Genomic DNA, 22,051 nt, shown 5'->3' with positions numbered 1-22,051 from the left:
AGAAATTCATTGCTGCAAAAAGGAAAAGTGGAATCTCTAATACAAACTGTGCTCTAAACCACTCAATTAAAATACTCATAACAAATGTGTATGCTGATAGTATACACATATATAGTAAAATAAGCCACAATGCAGCTTAACACTGTGGGTAAGGCAAACCTGTTTGGACCTATAAATCACTGCTGCATAAAATTTAAAAAATACATGGTAGGTTTAGAACCATAATGTGTAAAGACTTCCTGTGGTACAATAATTACACAACACAACCCTTTAAGAGTTCAAGGAAAAGTGATGCTGAATTTTTAAAACTGCTTCAGCTACTTTCAGAGTAAGGTGACAAAAATAACAAGATCATTTTATTACATGAAAGTTTACCTTGTCAGGATTCTTGTCTCTCAGTATCAACACTTAAACTGCTGAGAAATATAGGAAGCTGACATAGCCCTGTCTCTTCTCCTACCAAATGCAGCATGATTATGACGCCACTTATGCCATTTAGTAACTTCAAACAACAGAATTATTCCAAATATATTACTGTAGATATTCACTGAGCACACTTCCAATCTACTCACAAAAAGAAGTGAGTATATAATCTATATTTGTCTCTGCAATGAGAGATTAAAAACACAGACACATGTGAGAATGTCCTCTTTATCGCTAACTCCAGGGAGACACAATATATTGATTCTGGTGTAACCTGTTAGGATATGACTGAAAACAAAGGATAGCCTTTCTAATTTAATCCACACAGACATAGCAGAAATGGTCCTTAAAGAAACCTTCCTTGGAAGAATGATTAATTAGTAAGAAATTAGGATGAGTATTGGTTTCATAGGAATGGAAGCAAAAAAGAATTTCAAGGAAGAATTTGAGGAATAACACAGAAAAGAGACATTTAAGGAAACTTACTGCTGAGGGGAGCAAATGGCATAATAGCAAGAAAGGACCAGAAATAAGGTATTTAAAGCTATGGGCCACAACTACGTTTCCATGTATGCAATACTTGCAGTTGGTGTGCTTGTGCCTGACACTGTATGATGTGCACAGATGAAATCCTGTCCTTGACAAAAGCAAAAACAAAAACCACATTTGGGCAGACTTCCTACTGCCCATCTACAACATAATGCACACTGTGACCCTCATCATGGAAACATCATTTCCAGATCAAGGCGTGACTGCTGGGGCTGGTGAAAGTGAGGAGCTTTGCCTTATGTAGTCGAGTGGATGCAACCTCCTTCACTCAGGACTTTTTACAGTTCTTTAATGGAGCTGCCCCTTCTTCACAGCTCCATGACTGAAGGTAGAAAGGGTCCTCTCTGAACCACTCAGTGGTTCTTTCAGTGCTTAAAGAAATTCTGAATAAAGTAATCAGATATGCTGGGAAGCTCCCCAAAATGCTTGGGTTTTTTTTGCCAGGAATCATCATTATTCTTCCCAGTTCTCTTACAGAGCTCCACACTTACTCAAAAATGAACCAAACTGTACATTGACTTAAACAGACATAAATAAGCCATGTCTGCCAGAGCTGAAATGCCTCAAATGAAGTTGTTCTAAAATAGGACTGCAATGTTTCTTTTTTGGGGATTTCCTAGGCAGAGCTATTTCTGAAGCAGCGCACATAAGGAGTCCGGTAATTCCAGGAAGGAAGAAATGGATGCACTCTGCATGCACTAAGTAATGTGGTAGAAGAAACCCATACTTCAGATTGAGGATTCATTCCTAGATCACCTGGGCAGTACACAGGCACCATGACATGTTGCACGCTGTGATCCTCGTCTGTATATTCACAGTGGACATGCCCAGAAGGATGATCCAAGTGATTGCCCCACCTGGATTTCTTTCAACCTGGAAATCATGGGTTAATGTAGCAGGTCCTCAACCAAAGTTTCCAAGTGGAATAAAACAGGACACATCTGAGAAAACCTGGATGTAAGATAGCCATGGAGCACTAAAGCACTAACTTAGTTGATTGTGCCAGCAATCTAATATCACTATGAAGTGAACAAAAAGAAGTACATAATAGTGCTGCCTTTACCATCTCTTTTTAGGATTGTTGCTTATCCCTCTTTTGTGCCATCCCCCTAATACTTCCCTTCACAATGTCACAAAAGTCAAGGAAATTTTATCTCACACACTGCTTTGATTCTTCTATATAAACCTCACTAAGCATCTACAAATGTTCTCCTTTTCAGAAGTTGTGGTCTGCTATTTGTAGTTATGTTTGCAATTCTTGTTCTAACTTACCCTCTCTGTTTTCTTTATCTTATAGACAGTTTAAAAAATATGCTAAGGGGGCAACAATTTCTTAGAAATTCTTTATAGAGAGGGTGATCAGGCATTGGAATGGGCTGCCCAGGGAGGTGGTGGATTCTGTGTCCCTGGAGGTTTTTAAGAAGAGACTGGATGTGGCACTCAGTGCCATGGTCTGGTAACCACAGCAGTAGTGGATCAAGGGTTGGACTTGATGATCTCAGAGGTCCTTTCCAACCCAGCTGATCCTATGATTCTATGATATCAAATGTTATAAAACTGCTTAAGTGTGTGTCACAGTTTAATGCTGGGTTGGCAATTAGCCTAATGGCAGATGCTCTTTGGAAAAGACAAAAAATTAAAAAAAAAAAATGGCATTAGAGAAAATATATTGTCTCTGAGAAGAAAAAACCCCAATATTCCAAGAATTATATTTTGCACACAATATATTTGCATGGGCAGAAAGTGGGAGGAAGTCTGCAAACTTGGCTAAGCTTTGGGTAGTTAGCACAATTTAATTTTATTTAAGCCAGATGAACATTTAAATCTACAGTTTACAGTTGTTCCAAAGTTATTTGGGGCCTTTAACATTGCCAGCCCGTGTGTGCCAAAGAGCACTAAAGATAACTGGAGCCTGATACACTCCATTTGGCTGTCTCTCCTACTATTTCCATCCAGGGACTCCTCTTCCTTAGTTCATTTCAAGCCTCCAACCAGCATCCTCTCCTCTTGCCAGAGACACCATTTCTTCTTCCTCAGTTATCAGATATCTTAAACATCCTCCTCCCTTGTCTTCCTCTCACTTCTTTGCTCAGAAACATCCGTCTCTGTAACAGCTAGCAGCAGCCTGCCATGCAGGATGTCCAGTCAAATGCTCTGAGTTACCCTCTTACTCTGTCCCTCCTCCCTGGCTTTTTCCCTAATCTCATTCCAGTTTCTTCCTATGTGCAATTTCACTCATTCAACAACACTTATCTCCAGCAGCTGTAACTCATTCACATAGACATGGCTGTCAAACTCAGCTGCTCTTCTTGTCAGGTTACAGGGCAGAACCATGACTTTTAAGATCTGCTCCCACCGACTTTAATAATTCAGAGCATTTTTTTTAAATCTAAGCTAATAAAACACTTCATAACATTACCACATCAATCAGTGTAACAAATAGGAGAGGATTCAAGGTGACAAACAGGATTACAATATAAAGAATGTGACCTCCAGCAACCCACCTACTCAGGTGATGCTGCTTCCCACATGCTCCTACTTTGTCACTTGGCAAACACATCGACCAGAACTGTCACCACAAGCCCAACCCTCCTCCCACCCCCAGATGCCAGATCCCAGTCCCGTGCCAGCCCAAGTTTCTATGAATACAAGTGGTGATCTGATCCAGGCTAAAGTTAGCTCTCACCCCTCTTCTCTTCTGGGGTGATGATTAGTTTCAACAAGTAAATTCTCAATTCATTCACCACATGACTACAGAAAGAACTGTGCTGGACAAGGGAAGGGAGTGGCATATGGGTGGAAAATGGGATAAATATTTTGGTGCCAATGCAGCTCTGATTTCTAATGGAAACATGACCAAACTTCTTCACTCACATTCCCTCAGGTGCTTCATCTCCTGTGCAGCCACCACCTTAGTAACTGTTAAATCAGGGAAATCAGATCTCCACTTTACTCTTCTAAAATACTCTGGAAAAAACAGCACGTGGAGATTCAAGCAGCCAGAACCAGACTGCATCCACTAACTAAAGTAGCTCCAACAGCTCTTTGGTGTACCACTATGTTAACACTGCAGCCTGCAGTCTACAAGCACGAACATGAAAGAGAATGAATTACCCCATGCTGTAGCTAAAGCTTAGGTATCATGATACACACCTACAGCACAACTTCATAAAAAGAGACATACCAAAAAAAGCAGCCTTTTTATATCAACTCATCACTGAACCTAAAACACTTGCGTTGTGACCAGCCTGCTCAAGTTTCCACAGCCTATGGAAATATTATCAGCCATTTAGCACTACTCAGCAGAGTGTTTCTGTCAAAACAAGGCAAAGAAAAGCAGAATCTAACACTTGAAGTCCTCCCATGAAGCTGTGGGTCCCCCCGGTCTGCCACCTCTTCTTCAGCCATGGCGTGGAGACACCAACAAGCCACACAGACTGATGAGCAGTGCCAACTATAGCTCAAGTGCAGAATTATCATGTGTCACACCACCTGCTGCAAAAGTCTTAGTGTTTCCCATTCCCTTACATATTATGACATATCACCACAAAGATGTAACCACATTGGTTACCTGCAAGTCATAAAGTAGGGGTGAAAGCTGCAGAGAGTAGGATTAAAATATATATAGGATACCTTTTGAAAGAATGTAATAAAGGTTCTGCTTGGACATGACCATAGAGCTTCACCCAGGCTTGGTGGCAGACAAATGCAGCCACCAGCCAAGTCTTGGCAACCTTTCAGTCTGCAGGATGCAGGCCTGATCCAAAAACTGCTTGCATTTGTAGAGAAGACCACAAGTCCTCAGGTGTCGCTGATAATGAACTGGGAGCTTAGGCCCAGGTGTGCCCACTAATTAGGGCCTGCCCCAGCCAGAAATGGGCGGGGCTGAAGGGCAAGATAAAAAGCATGCTCCCAGAAGCAGGATCAGTCAGAAGAAGCAGCAGTCAAGAGATGAAGATGCCTGAGGAGAGGGACGGTGAGAGACCCCCGGAGAAGAACCGAGTTCCTGAGAGAAGGCTCGCCGCAACATCTGGTGGAGAATGCGGGCAACAAGAGCAAGACGTGAATGCTGAGGTAATATAAAAAGCTCTACACGACCACGTTGGTTGCGGGAAGCTCTACAAGCCTGGCTTAAATGCGGAAGGCGACATAAAGAGCTTCGAAATACGCAACCACATCAGATGGGCCTACTACGGTGGTGCGGGACGCTCTATAAAGAGCTCCAAAAACGCAACCACGAAAAAAGCTCCACAAGGCCAGGCTTAAATGCTGAAGGTGGCGTGTAGAAGCTCGAAATAGAAGCCCAGCACGGCAAGATACAACAGCCCGGAATGGCGAGCCAGGCAGGAGAAAAGAATGAGGCTCGAAAGGCGCAGCAAGTTGGCACGCGGAACTCAAACCCAAGGAATGCTGAAGCTGAAGCAGAGCTCTGAGTGCGCATCAAGTCAGTGCGGTCCTGAAACGGAGTCTCCCAGGGACACGCGACAGTGCGGTCCTGAAATGGAGCCTCCCAGAGACATGCAACGCGGTCCTGAAACGGAGCCCCCAGGGACACGCGACAGTGCGGTCCGGAAACGGGGCCCTAGGGACACGTGATAAGACTGGTGCGCTGAATGCTCGGAGAAGCCTCTGCATGGCTAGGCATCCCGAGGTGGCGAGTACCAGAGAAAACTGAGCTGATGTTTTTAAGACCTCATCTCCTGCTAACAGAGGCTAAAGAGCCCAAATTTTCCCTCCTCAAAAGTAGGTGAAAAAATGTTGAAAAATAATGAAATGTAAAAAAAAAAAAAAAAAGTAATGAAAAATGTTGAAAAATAATGAAATGTAAAAAAAAAAAAAAAAGTAATGAAAAATGTTGAAAAATAATGAAATGTAAAAAAAAAAAAAGTAATGAAAAATGTTGAAAAATAATGAAATGTAAAAAAAAAAAAGTAATGAAAAATGTTGAAAAATAATGAAATGTAAAAAAAAAAAAGTAATGAAAAATGTTGAAAAATAATGAAATGTTTAATGTTAAATTATTGAAAATGAAATGTTAAAATGAAATGTTAAAAATAGAAAAATAATGAAATGCTTAAATTATTGAAATGTTTGAAAATGTTAAAATGAAATGTTAAAAATAATGAAATGTTAAATTATTGAAAATGAAATGTTGTATTATTGAAAAAAAAAAAAGTTTATTTTTTCAACAAACAACAAAAAGGGGGGAAATGTAGAGAAGACCACAAGTCCTCAGGTGTCGCTGATAATGAACTGGGAGCTTAGGCCCAGGTGTGCCCACTAATTAGGGCCTGCCCCAGCCGGAAATGGGCGGGGCTGAAGGGCAAGATAAAAAGCATGCTCCCAGAAGCAGGATCAGTCAGAAGAAGCAGCAGTCAAGAGATGAAGATGCCTGAGGAGAGGGACGGTGAGAGACCCCCGGAGAAGAACCGAGTCCCCGAGAGAAGGCTCGCTGCAACATGCATTCATGCCAACCTTTCAATTAATTTCACTGAGCTTTGTAACAGGCACATGTTGCACTCCTATGTAATGTTATTTCGCACTCCTTTTGCATCCTTGTGACAATAACCTCAGATTTTAATAACTTCTGTTTACATCAACAACTCAAGTGGAAGCCACTTGGAAACCACCCATATAGCATCTTACTTACCAATTTTTATTTTTGGATTTAACAATTTAATTTAAACAGCAATTTCTGTATAAAAAAATGGCTCTGATTTGTAAAAATGTGCCATAGCTTCAACGTCTAAGCCCTCAGGCGATATCTGTACTTAAGATATTTCACCTGCAGGTTAAATTCTTCAAAGTACCCTCTGGTATCTTTAGCATTGCAGTTTTGTCCCACCCATCTGTCTTGGTACTTACTGCAATGAAGGCGTCCCGGGGCTTGCTTTGCTATTGCTTTAACAAATTACCCAATCAGAGCAAAAGTAACAGTGGAACACTTCAAACAACCTGACACTAAAGCCTGTGGATGCTCTGCTAAACATCATTTTGTTGAAGACAGTAATCTGTAGGGCTTGCAGAGACGATTTGTTGGTTGTTACTTTTAATGGAATGATAGATAAGCCATCTGGCAAAGGAAAACGCAGTTCCTGACTTTCTGGTACCAAGGAAACTGCTTTTCTCCTTCTCGTTCTTCAGTAAAAATCGTTTTACTTACACCATCTTTGACGTCCGACAGCACGAGTTCCACCAAGATCAGCAGAAGCCCCAGATCCCTGCAGGGAAAGGTGAATAAACACGATATTGTTTTCAGCTAGCACAAAACAAACACGTGATAAAACGCCGCAGTTAAAGCTGACAATACGACTTTAAAAAAAGTTACTTCCAAAAGCCTGCCGAACGGAATTACTTACTGCCTAGTAAAAATGCGTGCAATAGGAAGCTGCGAGATGTCCATTTTCGCTCCTTCCCTGCCCGGGGGCTCGGCTCAGGGCTTCCTCCCTCCGGACGGCCGCCCCTGCAAGGCAGAGAAGAGCTCGCCTGTACCGCCGCTCCCCTCGGCGCAGGTCCCAGGGTTCGGCGACGCCGCTGCCGGGAAGGGACACCGGCCCCACCGACCGGGCCGCTCCCAGAGGGGGTGTCGGGGGCTGTCCCTCCGCTCCCCGCCCCGCGCAGGGAGCGGCGTCCCGCCGGTGCGCAGCCAACCGAGGGGAAACGGACCCCGACGGGCCGGGCAGAACCAAAACTCCGACCCCTTCCCCAGCCCCGGCCCCTTCCGCCGCCCGCTCCGCACCGTTGCGCGCCGCGCTGCCGTGCCCTCCCGGGCAGCCGCAGCGGTGTGGGGCGAGGAAGCAGCGCGCCTCCCCCCTCCGCCCGTCCGTTCCCCTCCTCCCAAGCCCCCGCCGCCGCCGTCCCGCCACCCACCCTCGGCGAGGAGGAGGAGGAGGAGGAGGAACTGCGGCCGGCGGGGAGCGGGCGAGGTTGCGCCCTCCCAGGGTCCCCGCCCGGGGGGAGGAGAGGGGGCTGCCACCGCCCATCGGTTACGGCGCGGCGAGTCTCTCGCCCCCGAAGCATTGCAAGCTCCGCGGCCGGCACGGAGGGGAAGAGAAGCGCATGTGGGGCCGGCTCCGCGGAATCCCACACTGAGCCGCCGCCGGCCCGCCGCCCAGGGACCGACGGCGCGGTGAGGTGCGGTGCGCGGCAGCATGCGGCTCTGGCTGGGCTTCGGGCTGCTGCTGAGCGCCGAGCTCAGCGCCGTGTCTGCCAAGGTGAGTACGGGGGGCTGGTGGGGGGGGGGGAGGGAAGTCCCCGGGGCTGCAGGACAGGGCGCCCAGGCGGGACCCACTGGCGGGGACGGGACGGAGCCCTCATCCTTGCTGCCTGCCCTCGCCTGAATTGCGCGGGGCCTCCGCTCTCGGCAAGGTGGAGCAGTCAGGTGGGCTTGGAGGGGATGTCCGGCTGCCTCGCCTCCGTCGCGGGGGTTGCGCCCCCCCGCCCGCCGTGCTCCGCGGTCGCGGAGCGGGGCGGCCGGCACCGCGCCTGGGGTTCCGGTCTCCCTGTGGGCTGGCGACGGGGGTCTGGGGACGGGCCCCGTCGAACTCCCACGGCTCGGCAAGGAGCGCCGCTGGCTGGGGAGGGAATATAAAGAAGCACGCAGCCACCCCGGGCTTAAAAGTAGCAAGTTGTAGCTCTAGGGTAAAAACTACAAATAAATAAATAAATAAAATAAAATTAAATTAAAAAAAATAATTAAAAAAGGTGAGCGTTGGAGTGGGAAAAAGAAGAGGTTGCCAGGACTCGGAGTGCTGTGCTCACTGCCTTTGACCCCTGCGATGGGCTGGGAGACCAGGAAGGATCCTGATGTTAATGGTTAAAGTTCTGTGCTGGCACCTTTCCCGATGGATCCAGATTCAGCCACAGACATTTAAAATCGAAAGTATGCAAGTAGTCTGAAAGTTTTGCTCTGGGAGCTAATTTTATCACTAAGATATTAGCTATCCGCTGTCCTTAAGTTAAAGGACTCTCTTTTCTGTCTCTCCTGAAGTATTTGTGCTGTTCCTTCTTTACCTCTAAAGTAAAGGGCAGTTGACATAGTACTTTGAAACAGGGCATCCTTTCGTGTCTCCTTGGTTTCTTGCATTTGATTAGGTTGATGCAGTGAAATTCAGGAGTGCAGGAAACTTCAGTAGCCAAGGGCAGATGGATTTTGTTTGCTCTTTCTGGTATAGATGTAGGATCTTGTATTACTAATTAGTAATGAAAGCACTGGGAAGGGTTGTTTTAAACTCTTCCTTTGCAGTTTCAGGTGAAATTAAACTCTATTGTGAATTCTGAAATCTCTGTGTGACCATGGGGACAGAGTATGCCTTCAATCAGCTAAAGCAAGAAATGCATTGAATTTCTGATGTTCTACCTGTTGCTCCTAGGCTGATAATATCAGGCTTATTGTGACTGCAGTGAATCACTCAGAGATGCAGCTTTGAGGAGATTCACCCATCATGTGGCATTAAGCTCATTCAACTTTCTTTCAAAATATAATTAATTTTAATTAATTAAAATGTTTTGAAGTAAATTATTCACATTTCAGTTCTGAATTTGGTATTCCTAGAGGTATAAATATCTGTCTGTGACATATGTTTCCATCTTGTGCTGTAAAGTCTTTGGTTTAACCATGACTGTCAAAGACAGAATACTACCTAGGGCAGATGTGCCTGTTAAATTCCACTCTTCTGTAGCAACTCTGAAGAGGTTCCTTTTTAGAAGTGTCCTTTGTGTGCCAGATAAATCGTTCTCTTAAAATCAAGATTCCTTAAAATATAACCTGGAGCTGTTAATCACATTATGAAATTATCCCCATAACTAACCATTCTTTCTATGCTATGCTAATGACAGACTTCCTCCCCAGTGCCACTAGGCAACACCAGCATGCTGTGAAAGTTGCAGCCTTATTAACTTCAGAAATACATGGGTGGCCTCTCAATCACTGCAGTTCTTTTAGTGTTGTCCCCAGCTCCATCCTACTGCCTGTCACTAGCAGCTTCCCAAAAGATGATGGAGACTTCTGCTGGCTGGCAGCATACCAGGCATGGGTGCTGGTTGAGCGAGTGGCTTGTCTTTAGAGGCCTTGAGCTGGGCTGGTGTCTCTGAGTGATTGTGGCTGGATGGTGTGATCCACTCTACACTTGGGCAGGACCTCTTACTTCTGGTCATAGACCTTACTACCTTTTGGAGAACTGGCCCATCTGGCCTAGTGTGCACATTGTCCTCAGAGGAATGCATTCTCACTGTTTACATTTAAAGAGTTGTTGTGTTAGCAGAAGACTTTGTGGTAGGCCAGGTTGTCTCCAGTACTGTTTGCAGTAGGCTGAATGGAGCAATCACTTTTCTCCTGCAGAAAACGTTGCTGGATCTTTCCTTCCCCCAGAGGCAGGGGGGGATATTATTATCTAACTATTATATTAGCTAGATTAAAAAAAAAAAATCTTATTTGCTAAGCCAGAGTCTTGTCATATTCTTAATTGTTCTATCGCCTTCCTCAGAATTTCTGAAGCTGGAGAACACCTTGGAGATAATCTAATCCAACCTCCTGCTCAGAGCAGGGCCAACTGCAGCAGGCTGCTCAGGGATGTGTCTAGCCAAGGCTTGAATATTTCCAAGGATGAAGACCTGGGCAATCTGTGCCAATGCTCTGTCACCCTCACAAGAAAAGTGTTTCTTCATATGTGCATTGTTGTTGTGGTGGGATAGCTATCTAAGACTTGGGATTGTGCCTTTGAATGAAAATGTAGCAAAAGCAGCTTGTGCTATGTTTCTCTTGGTGATTCTGCAGTGTAACAGAGCTGGCAGTGAAAAATTGCTTTTATCACTGACAGATCCGTGATTAAATACATACAAGGAAATTTGGAAGGGCTGCTCTCACAGAGGCATTTGACGTAGCAAAGCCAGACTTGAGCCAGCTACTGTCAGGATCATGTGCTTCAGTACAGAAAAAGGAGCTGCTCTGTGGCAGCTCTCACAGGTTGTAGTGTGGCCCTATAAAATGCATCCAGATGTGTCAGTGGAAGCTCAGTGGTTTTTGTGTTGATCAGCTACAATTAAAATATTAATTATAGTCAATCTGGTGTTTTTGTACTCATATATGTTCTTCTCAGGAGATTAATTTTCTAATTACAAAGAGCGCAGATTGGAAGACAGGGCAGTTGATTAAGATGTTTCCAGGTCAGTCTGAGAGGCTGCTCCCACGAGACAGATAAACGAGAAGCTTGTTTTGATGGATCTCTGCAGGGGCTCTCATTTCTGACACTCTTCAGGCTGCCATTTCCTTTGAAGAAAGTCCATTTCCTAACATTAGTACTGCTTGGTTGAGAGATGACAATGCCATGGAAATCCTAGTTTCGTGTTTTGGTACCTTGTCAATGCTGCCGCAGTGCCAGCCCCTGTGCTTTCTGGAAGGGGGTAGCATCTCCTGGCTGTGCTTGAGCTCTGGGGCAAGTTGCCTTCCACTTCACTGCCACTTGGTGGTGGGCTTAGTGGTCTTGCTGTGTTCCCGACCCATCTCCCTTTTCACTTTTTTGCTGTTGGCAAAACAGGAGCCATGCCAGAGCTGAGAGCAACTATCCAGCTACTAGCAGAAGGCAGGCCAAAACAGTGATAACAGCATGCATCATTTTTTCCACAAGGGCAGTGTTGATTCCACCAGTACTGCTGAGCATGTGGTGGCAGCTGGGGACACGCTGGTGGGAGACCAGGAGATTCCAGTCCCCGGGTAAGACCCGTCTGGGGAGCGTTGCCCTGTCTATGTCTGGGTGGAGGAGGCTCTGCTGTGTTGCTCTCACGCCTTCCTCGTGTCACTTCTCCTATTTTTAAATTGTATTTGGGGCTGCAGTCTGATTCTAGGCCAAAAGAAAAAAAAAAAAAAAAATTGCTTCCAACTAGGCTGAACAATTTTTCTGTTCCTTTAACATGGTTTATTGGGAGGAATAAGTACAAGGCAGATAAACTGAGAACAGATAAAAGAAATTGCTTGGGCTTCTGGTGTGTGGCTCAAGAGAAGTCATATGAGTGAGTCTGAATGACTGACAGGACTTCATCTGGGTGTGCTTTTACTAGTGAAATAAGGCTGGGTAGGGAACCTGCCTTCTGCAGCCATTCATGTCTGGGGCTGCTATTGTCTTTGATGGTGAGAGACCTATGCCCTAAAGGCCATTAGACATCCGTGTCCCTGCATGTCCTCGAGGACTTGTCAATATCAAGAACATGTCTAATAAACCCTGACAAGTGTTAGTCAGGGCTAACACTTACCAGGACAGAGATATTGTCACTTGAATTCAGAAAATGTGGCCAGATGGAGAGACCCAAATGACTTCCATTAAGTTAAGCATCTCTTGCGCTAGAGGGCTTCACAGGGAAATGGGGTTCAGTTCACCCTGTCAGACTGCAGTGGGGTGTGGGGAGGGTGTGAAGAAAAGTAAAGTGCTCCCTTTTCTTCCCTGTGGAAAAAGTGCAGTGCTTCCTTGTCAGGAAGAGGTATGAGAACTAGAGCAGCCAAGAGTGAGCCAGAGGTCCTTGAGAGTGTGGATAGGACGGTGGCCTCCGGCCCAAGGTGAGGAGCACTTGCCAGGGAAGCAGTAGTCCTGTGTTCATCTGTCCACCCCCAGCAGTGGAGAGAGTCATTCAGTCAATATTCTGTACCTAGTACTTCTGGAAGCAAGGGGGATCAGGCCTGGTGACTCCTTGCTCCCAGAAGAACATCCTTGCCTCCGTGATCCTTCCTGCCTGCTTCGCCTCTCCCTCTTGCCAATTTTTCTATGGCACACGGTGTCAGAGTCAGGAGAGAAGGGCAGGCTGTTTTGGGAACACTTACCTGTGTGCTGCTAACTGTGTTGGGAGAGTGTGGTCCCTGAACCTCCCTGAGAAGTCAGTCCTGACTCATCCCCGTGACCTTCATTCCTGGAGCCAGCTGTTGAGCGTCAACACAGGCAAGTGCCTTCCTGGACTGCAATTCCAAGTAGCTGAGTTTTTGTTTCTGAACTTTTGTGTGGATCACATGCCTGCAGGACTACTGTGGTGTGTCACTGCAACTCCTCCCTTTGGCATATATAATCCTGGGCTATAATTAGGTTGGATGTATATGCTGTCAGTTGCCTTGATCATGTATTGAAATGTAGGATAGCTGCTGCAGGCAGCTAAGACAATTGTTTAAAATGTCAGAAAACATCTCTAGGGATAGGCTTATGAATATTGTTCTTTTTATAGAACTAGACTAAACAAAGGAAGATTCAACAGCTCAACATGAGAATAAATTGACTTACTTCATCAGTGTTTAAAAGTTACATAGTGCTCCCTTCCCAGAATTTCTGTTGATGTTCCCATCACAAAGGCCCTGACCACCTTGCAAAATTTGGTCAAAGGGAAGAATTTGGCCGTGGGCTATGGAATAGCAACCTGTGCCTTTAGTGAGAATTTGAAGGTGTGAAGCACTGCTGCAATTGGATGTGGGAAGATAGATTTTTGATCCTCAGTGTTGTGAGTGACTGGGAATATTCTTGGTGATTTAATGCATCAGAAAAGTATGTAGCATTAGCCTTCCAGGAGTCTTTATATAGCAGTATCTTGGGCACTGTGGAAGTAAACTACGGAGCAAATTGAAACACTGACAGTTTAATTACAGTATTCCAATGTGGAGGGACTTGCAGTAAAGGGCAAATGTGCTTTTCATAAAGAATATAAGTAGAAAATCCAAGAAGACCCAACAGTGACAAATACCTTCCATCTCTGAAAGATACAAATGTGTAAAACAGAATATAGAAAACATATACATACGACAGATATAAAATAGAAAAGGATGACCACAGATTTAACAAAAAATAGTTGTTTCAATTTTAGCTTTAAGTTCCTATTTAGTATTGAGAAAAATATAGGTGTATATACCTGTACCAAGCATGTTTCAGTAGATGTTTCAGAGACTGAAAAGATGGCTGTTTGACCTTCCCTTATCTCTTGAGATACTCTCATACAGAAGGAGGAGCTTGGATAAAGTTTCTACATTTAAAAAAATGTACAGGAGCATTTATTTAGAATCACTTCGCTGTTCTACTCTGAAGTCACTTACTACCATTTTGGTTGATCCAATATCTCACATATGTATTTCTTAGGACACCTCTTATATCATGCTTCCATTGCATTTCCAACATGGGCAAAAAAAATTTAGAAAAAAACATTGGAAACCTTAAGGTTTATAAAATCCCCACTCATGGTGCAAGGTGCTGAAGCACAGGAGCAGGCAGCAGGTGCCCTGGGAGCTGTCAGCTGGGAATATGGGAATATGCTTGGGTGAGTCAGTGTTGCCTCACAGCCCGCAAAAAAACAATTTTTTTTTTTTCCCTATATTGCCTTACTGTAACTTAATAAAAGAGACATGTCCAAAGATGAAATGAAAGAAGAGAGAAAAGAAGAGTTGGGTGGGGGTTTCTTGGTTTTTTCTTTATTTTTCCTTATGTTACCTTCATGTAGTGTATCAAAAGGATGCTGTCCTCACACATATTCCAAGATAAATGGCCTAAGGGTTTCCAACATTGTGCCAGCCTATTTCATAAAAAATGTAACTATGTTTTTAGCAAAGTTATTCAGCTACTTTTATGGAATTTTAAGTAGTTTGGAGGGTTTTTTTGGGTGGATCTAAGGAAAGAAATACTAAACATCCTCTGCTTCCCTCCTTTCCTCTGTGGTTTCTCTCTGTGCGTGCTCCTGCTGCCTTCACCTTTACTGCTGCTGGCAGGATCTGAGGAAGGGTGTGCATCTTCAACAGAACAATATAAAGGACTAAACAAAAAGTGCTGTCGAGTGCATAGAGTAAACAAATTGCGAAGTAGTAGTTAATTTTCTTTCATCTTTGTGGCTTTCATCTGCTAGTAGCAGTGGCAGAGTCAGCAGTTTTAGATGAAGGTTTTCAAGATTGGCTGAGAGGGAACTGGTGGAAGAAATTATCAAAGTTATAAAATAAACACAAGAATTAGTTTAATACAGGGGGATTAGTGGGAAGAACTAGAATATTTTCATTAAAAACCTAGTAAGCTCTTTTGCATTCGGAGGAGATAGAGCCATTTATCCATTGAAGCATGAGATAAACTATCCATTATTCTGTCTGTAGATAACATTGTATACCTTAAAGAACATTTCAGATGCTACAACTGGGAAGTAGAAATTAGTTTTTAGGTGAAGTTTGTCACCTCAGTGGAAAATCCTGTCCCCGTGTTGGAGTGGGAGCAGAGGAGATGTGCTGAAGAGCTTGATTTTGCAGACTCCATTCTTCATTTCTGAATTGAAACACGATGAAAGCCCCGAATCCATTCTGAAATGCTGAAAAAACAAAATGGTGAACTTTGTACAAGACGCCAAAAGTCTGGTGGCATTTGATAGAAGAAAATGGCTTGAGCCAACTAACATTTCATCTCCTCTATCCACCTTTAAAAATCAGTGACCAGCCTTTTATTGCCCGTGTTTGTCTAAGGTGCTGTGGGATTTATGATTGCCCTCACTACATGGGAGGTCTGTGGTTTCACCAAGATGTTCAACCTTCCTCCTAGCCAAGGTGCCCTCTCCTACATCTTCTTTACATGAAAATGTGGTCTTAATACTGGGGCATGAACTTCATAAAACATTTCTAAGAGGTTTCATGGATGAAAATGTTGCAATGCATCAATATAGTTGATGCCATTCTTATGTAAGTATTATATCTGTAGATATAGGTGTGGGAAATTCACAGTGAACTATGTAGTCTTTCATTCAAATAATCACTAACTTAGGGAAAAAATGTATTGTTTTATTAGCTGGTTCTATTTTACTAGATAACTTATGGGGTCCTTAAGTTAGGACGCATATACCAGAATGAGAAAGCCTTTTTCTTTTTTTTCTTTTCTTTTCTTTTTGTTCATGACACATGTTGCAGTTGTAGCTAAGGGATAAAACAAATTAGGCCATTTTCACTGGATAGTTATGTGCTGACTGGGTATAGTAAGTCTTTTGGTCTTATTAGACCAGTTGTTTATCTAGTGGAAGAAAACTTGTTTTCTAGTGTACTAAAGACTTCTGTTGAAATATTTCATAATTTAAAGGCATTGACATAAATCCTAAGATTGTAATGAAACCCAAATAAGGCTGAAAATTTGTACTAGTATGGACTTACAGAGCTGTAAAGAACTGGAACAAAACTTTTGCAAAAAATTAGTACATTAATGGTTTGTATTCATAGTGCTCATATTAAGAGAAAAAATCAGCTAAGTGAGGGTAGACTCAGACATTCCAGGAATTTTCGTATTGTACTTGAATCTCTGTCCCTTTTATGGCAATGGTAAGTCAGTTATCTTCTAGCAGAATAAAAAAGGATAAATTCTGGCAGACATAAAGTCAAGATTCACAGGCAAGTCATACTCAGGGCCAAAACTCAAAAGAGTTTTTAGCTGTAAATACACGTGTTGTTAACTGTATACAATTATAGACAAGGAAGACTAAAACTACATGATTGCTTGTAATACTACAGTTTTGCTTGAGAAAACTATGAGGTTTTTACTGAAACTATCATACAATATTTTTTCTTAGCTGAAGTCTATTGACTTGGGGTTGTATCCTTGTTAAGAACAGCTGCATTTTTTGGAATCAATGTGGAAATATTTAGAGAAAACCATGGAATAACAAGATGTGTAAATTAAAATGAAAATGAAGTAAAAAGCTTAAAATGATCCAAGGAAGTCTATGTGATTTTTTTGATTGTTTTGGTTTTTTTGTTTTAATGGAACAGTGATTCTGAGGAGTCAAGGCTGCATGACTGATCCCAAGGGGCTGGAGTAGAAACCAGTGCAAAAAACATCCCAGAAGCCAGGGATTAGAAGAGATTGTCAAAAACCGGTATTAAAAAAAAATCAGGAAAGTGGGAAAGAACTAGAGTCCTGCACTTAGTTTTGATTATAGCTGGAGGACAAATGTGGGAGTGGCTTCTGGCTCCTGTCACAAGTTGCCAGGACTCCCCTTCTGGCAGACCCAGACTGGAAGAAGTTGTTCTGATGGTTACTGTTAAGTCCCAGCTGGGGAAAGATTTAGACATGTGTTCTGGTGATGCTATTTTAAAATTTACTTCCCATTATGGACCTTGGTGATACAGCAAAGGTCATACCAGTGCCTAAAGTCTTTGGGTTAAAATATGTCTGAATTCAGGCCCTTAAGAATGCCAAAATAATGGTTGAAATCATGCAGAAAATCAAATCCATCTTGCTGGGGACATGCCTTTCAAAATGTGCTCTGATTCACACTGGTCAGAAAAATGGTGGGTGATGATTTTTGATGTGTTTTCCAGGAATTATGTGCTTGGTTGGGAAAGAGCTTGGGATCTTGAATGGACTGGATGTGTCATGAGCATAGAGAAGCTTTGAATGGTAACCCCTTGGACATTCAGGCAGGACACTGCCACCCTTGGAAATTATTCTAGCTCAATGCCCTCTGTCCTGTTAGAGTAATTTCCTTTCAGTTGCTAATGATTTCAGCTTCCATTTAATTCACTTTTACAGTAGTTGAAGGTGCTAAGTATGTGTAAGGATTTTTCCAACAGCATCAAGGAGACCAAAGAAGATGATAGTGACAGAGCAAAGCCAGAAAACAGCATAGGTCAGAAAAGAGGGAGATTAGTTTGTGAGGATGCTTTTGTGTGCCATCATGATACAACTCATATATTCTTCTTAGTGTCTTCAAAGAAAATCCTCAAAAGAACAAGCCCAACAAGCAATTGCTTATACCCATTTGTGTCACCAGTCTTTGCAAATGGCACATACACACCCGCTGAAAGGTGTTCATTCCAAACACATTCTTCCCTGTTGGAAGCACTTCTTCACTGATACAGCAGGAGCTGTTGGTGCTGGAATGGGTTTGGCAATGTAAGAGCAAGAGAAGAAGGTCTGTGAAATCCTGTAGCTACACTGTTCCTGGATGCAGTCTGTCTTACAGCAAGTAAAACTGCACAAAACATATATAGGATATTATCAAGACTAATTGAACCTATGTTAGGGCCTCAGCTGGCATCTACACGGTCCCTGCGCAGCTTGAAATGAAAGCCAGCATATTATGATTTTGGCTCAGAATTTTCAAATTGCCAATTCTGTGTGCTATTTTAATCAGTCACACAATATGAGGCACATCTGTGTATTGACAGACATGTAGTCCTGGACTCTGTTTCAGCAGAGTACATTTTATATTTGTTTAATGTCAATAGATAAATATAATTTATTCTAATAATCTTCTATAAGCTAAAATTAAATAGAATCAATTTAGGCTATAAAAGAGAGCAGCACACAACTTAATGCAGTGCCAAAAGAGGCCGTGCACTGAGTATCTCTCTTCTGTTGAGCTCAGCTTTTTTTCAGCTGGACTGTTACCCATACCACAGGGCCCATAAGCATTTCTTTGTTTTTTTCTAAATCCCCATCCATTACCGTAGATTAAAGTCTGAACATTTCATGAACAAAACGTGGAAAGTTCTGCATTTCCCTCCCCGTGCTCACTCAGATGCCATCATTGCAACGGTAATGGGCAATTACACGGAAGGGGTTTGCACATGGCTCAGTGTGTATCTGTATTGTGCAAGAGAGATGTATGAAATTGATTGATATGGGAAGGGGCATATGTGATTATGTCATGTCTTGGATTTATTTTTTGGTAATGCCCCTACTTCTGTGATGTGGTTCAGCTGTCTAGAAAATCATTGCACAGTTCTAAAGCCGGAGAAATATAAATCATATCAAATCAGTCATGAAGACAGAAGGAGTTCTCTGCAGAGAACTCCTATTTTTGGTGCTGTCCCAAGCACTGGAACAGGCTGCCCAAGGAGATGGTTGAGTCACCATCCCTGGAGGTTTTTAAAGACATGTAGATATGGCACACAGGGACTTGGTTTAGTGGTGGACTTGTCAGTGCTGGTTTACGTTTGGACTTGATCTCAAAAGTCTTTTTGAATCTGAATGATTCTAAATATTGATGAAAAGAATTGCATATTGTGATGTATTTAAAATGTAAGCCTCTTATATGACGCCTTCTGTACAACTGATGAATTTCTGGAATGATAGGTAAACTGTGAAGTTTCAGTACAATGCTATTAGTAAAAACTGAATTTATAATAGTGCATGTAATGTGATCTGTTTCTTGTCACTATTGTTTGCTGTGTTACAAAGTATGAAGTGCAGAGATTTATGGTATTAGATGGAAGCTGCCAAGAAAGAATTTTTAAAATTGGAACCACACTATTCTAAAGGCAGAATTTTAACTGTACATTCATAATTAACCAATCTTACAGTTGTTGCTGGTGATGAACAGTAGTCTGTGTGTTTCTCTTGGTACCAATTATTAAATTTGATAGTTCACTATCAAATGAGGTAATTTATAGGAATTAGCCACTTGACTGAATTTTGTTGCTGATACTTCAAGATCTGACTGGCTGCAGGAACTTTGTGACCCACAAAGTGTAAAACTGGGTCTGTCATGGACAGGCCTGAGCTTACACTGGTGTCTGCTTCTTTAGGTTGGCTATTTGCATGCCTCTGTCTGGGGAGCATAAAAGGGGTGGGACTGTAAAAGAGTCAAGGCACTTTGCATATTATGGTGAAATACTGAGATACCAGCTGGGTGGAGAAATAATTTCTATGCATATTGGCTGGGTAAGACCAGTAGCCACACTTAGGTGTCCTTCCATGCCTCCCTATGTTTGCTCTGCCTCTCAGCCTTCTCCTCACACATGCTTTTACTGTGGCATATGAAAAAGATATACAAGCTTTTTTTCCCCCTGGCTATTACCTCTTACACACAAAGGCTTGCAGGGGAATCAGCACTGTTTGCATTTTTCTGGCTGGCAGCACCTTCATTTTGGAGCAGGAGCGTGGCTGGGGCTTTGGCTGGCCAGCAGCAGGGATGTTCTCTCATAGGACCAGCAGCAGCACCCTCTGCTCTTCATCCCATGAAAGAGTCATGCGTGGGTAAGGAAGGTGTGGGTAAGTTGGTGGGCTGAAGGTCCTAAGTCAGACACTTTGTCTAACATCTATTTCCCATGAGCCTGAGGATGACTTGCGGGGATCCTGCATCCTTGGCCTGTTTGTCTCACCAGGACTGCAGAGGTTTGGTCTCCAGCAGAGCCCAGGATGCTAATGCTACTCCATCCCCACCTGGAGTCAAAGCTGAACTCTTTGGATGACTGCAGTAGGGAGCAAGAGCAATGCCTGTTGCATCCCCTTTAAAGCCTTCAGGTGGTGGGAAAGAGAGGTGTACAAGCTGTAAAAAGGCCAGGAAATGTCAGTAATATGTATGTGTCTTTTCTTGCTCTTAGGCTGTTTTGGTGCTTTGTTGATGACATGAGAAATTGTGTCACTGAAGAATTGTCACGTGCAGAGGAGTAGCCTAGTGGTCTTGGTCAGCAGAGTAAAAGTGAGTTTAGTCAGCTTGGTTGACTGAGGATTATTTGTTATGAATAGATTTGCTGAGAAAAGAAAGGCTGGTCAGATGTCTTGTGCCTGTGTTCCTCCCTTTCAACCAGCGTTACCCTGTTCCCTAGGCTGAAAGTCCAATGCCATGTCTGTAACCACTTAATTTTTCCATCGTATGTTTGTTTCAGTGTGGGGACTTAGTGATGATGGGCTTCCTAAAAAATCAGTTAATTAAAATGTAATGGAACTCATGAAAATTTATGGTATTGCTTAATGTCAGAAAGCCATTAAAAGCTTTTGGATGTGTTGACAGGTAAGAAACTACCTAAAAGTAGAAATCAAGGTAAATTAGCAAGGGAAGAATACCTCCTGAGGCTCTATGCTAAGTCATCAAAGAGAGATTTTTAAAAAAAATAATAGGCAACAGAGACATCATCCAAAATGTTATCAGTAGAGTGCCAGGCAACTTTTTCTTAAGGGTTTGGTTTAATATTTCCCACTATTAAATGAACACTTCAAACTATCTTCAAAGACAGTGGGTGTATTTTTTCCTGCTGTAACTCTGACAGTGCAAAAGATCCTAATGAGTAGGATCTTCTGGAAGTCTTTTAATACAAAGGTGTTTTCAGGGAAGAGGGACTAAGAATAGGAAGTTGACTGAAACCCATGAAGTTTTGTGGCTGTGCACATCAAGTGTACTGCTTCTTTTTTAAGGTCTATTGACTGTTGATACATACCACAGCATCTAGAACCTCTGTGAAATGCAGGAATACCTGTGTTTTGGAAAAAAAGCAGCCCAAAATTTTCAGGAGTAAAAGGTGACTCGTGCTTTTTCAGTTTTCTTTCTTTTTCTAGGCCATATCAAGAAATACTGTAAAGAAAAATCTGGAGAAAAATTCAAAATAACTGTGCATTATGTCTCAGAATAGGCAGTGAAATAATTGCTAGGGTAATTATAGAAATATTACTGCTGTAGTTTTATTTATCAGAATTCTTTCTAAAATTATAAATAGATTGAATAAACAACTTCATTTTGGAACCTGCAGAATCAGCAAAACACAGTTCCTGTGCACTGCAGTCTGTACTTTTCTCAGTACTGTACATAGTACACTGTCATGTCTATACATTGGCATATTATGTTTCTTGATGCAGATTTTTTTCACAAGAAGCATCTCTTAAGATAGAGTGAAGTACCCATACACAGACTCATTTCTGAAGTCTTCATTGTTGTTTACAAGTTCATAGAATCATAGAATGGTTTTGGTTGGAAGGGACCTTAAAGATCATCCAGTTCCAACCCCCATGTGTGGGCAGGGACACCTCCCACTAGACTGGGTTGCTCCAAGCCCCATCCAGCCTGGCTTCCAAGGAGGGGGCAGCCACAACTCCCCGGGGCAAACTGTGTCAGTGTCCCACCATATGCTCAGTAAATAATTTCTTCCTAATGTCTAACCTAAATCTGCCTTCGTCCAGTTTAAAGCCATTTCCCCTTGTCCTGTCTCTACATGCCTTTATAAAAAGTGCCTCCTCAGATTTCCTGCAGGCCCCTTCAGGTACTGGAAGGCTGTTATAAGGTCTCACCAGAGCCTTTTCTTCTCCAGGGTCAACAACCACAACCTCCTCATGCTGTCTTCCTACGAGAGGTGCTCCGGCCCTCTGATCATCTTTGTGGCCCTCCT

General features: G+C 43.0%; 2 protein-coding genes across 5 annotated transcripts in view; one reads left to right on the top strand and one right to left on the bottom strand.

Moving 5' to 3' along the window:
* The window catches only part of COL4A2 (collagen type IV alpha 2 chain), a 147,476-nt gene extending 139,541 nt beyond the window's left edge, over positions 1-7,935 (bottom strand). The window contains exons 1-3 of one of the 3 annotated variants that reach the window (XM_071743125.1): positions 7,843-7,935; positions 7,332-7,435; positions 7,136-7,193 (exon numbers count right to left, since the gene is read on the bottom strand). In XM_071743125.1, the coding sequence (XP_071599226.1) occupies positions 7,136-7,193; positions 7,332-7,375 (102 nt within the window). In that variant the 5' untranslated portion in view covers positions 7,376-7,435; positions 7,843-7,935. Of the gene's footprint in view, positions 1-7,135; positions 7,194-7,331; positions 7,436-7,638; positions 7,800-7,842 lie in introns of those variants that run through there. The other 2 variants (XM_071743109.1, XM_071743117.1) reach the window with 2 other exon arrangements.
* Positions 7,756-22,051, top strand: part of COL4A1 (collagen type IV alpha 1 chain) — a 128,010-nt gene continuing 113,714 nt past the window's right edge. Inside the window, exon 1 of one of the 2 annotated variants that reach the window (XM_071743138.1) lies at positions 7,756-8,186. In XM_071743138.1, the coding sequence (XP_071599239.1) occupies positions 8,124-8,186 (63 nt within the window). In that variant the 5' untranslated portion in view covers positions 7,756-8,123. The remainder of the gene's footprint in view (positions 8,187-22,051) is intronic. The other variant, XM_071743148.1, reaches the window with a different exon arrangement.

This window comes from Heliangelus exortis, chromosome 1 (genome assembly GCF_036169615.1).
Source record: "Heliangelus exortis chromosome 1, bHelExo1.hap1, whole genome shotgun sequence".
Classification (NCBI taxonomy): domain Eukaryota; kingdom Metazoa; phylum Chordata; class Aves; order Apodiformes; family Trochilidae; genus Heliangelus; species Heliangelus exortis.
This window is presented reverse-complemented; position numbering and strand designations above follow the sequence as displayed.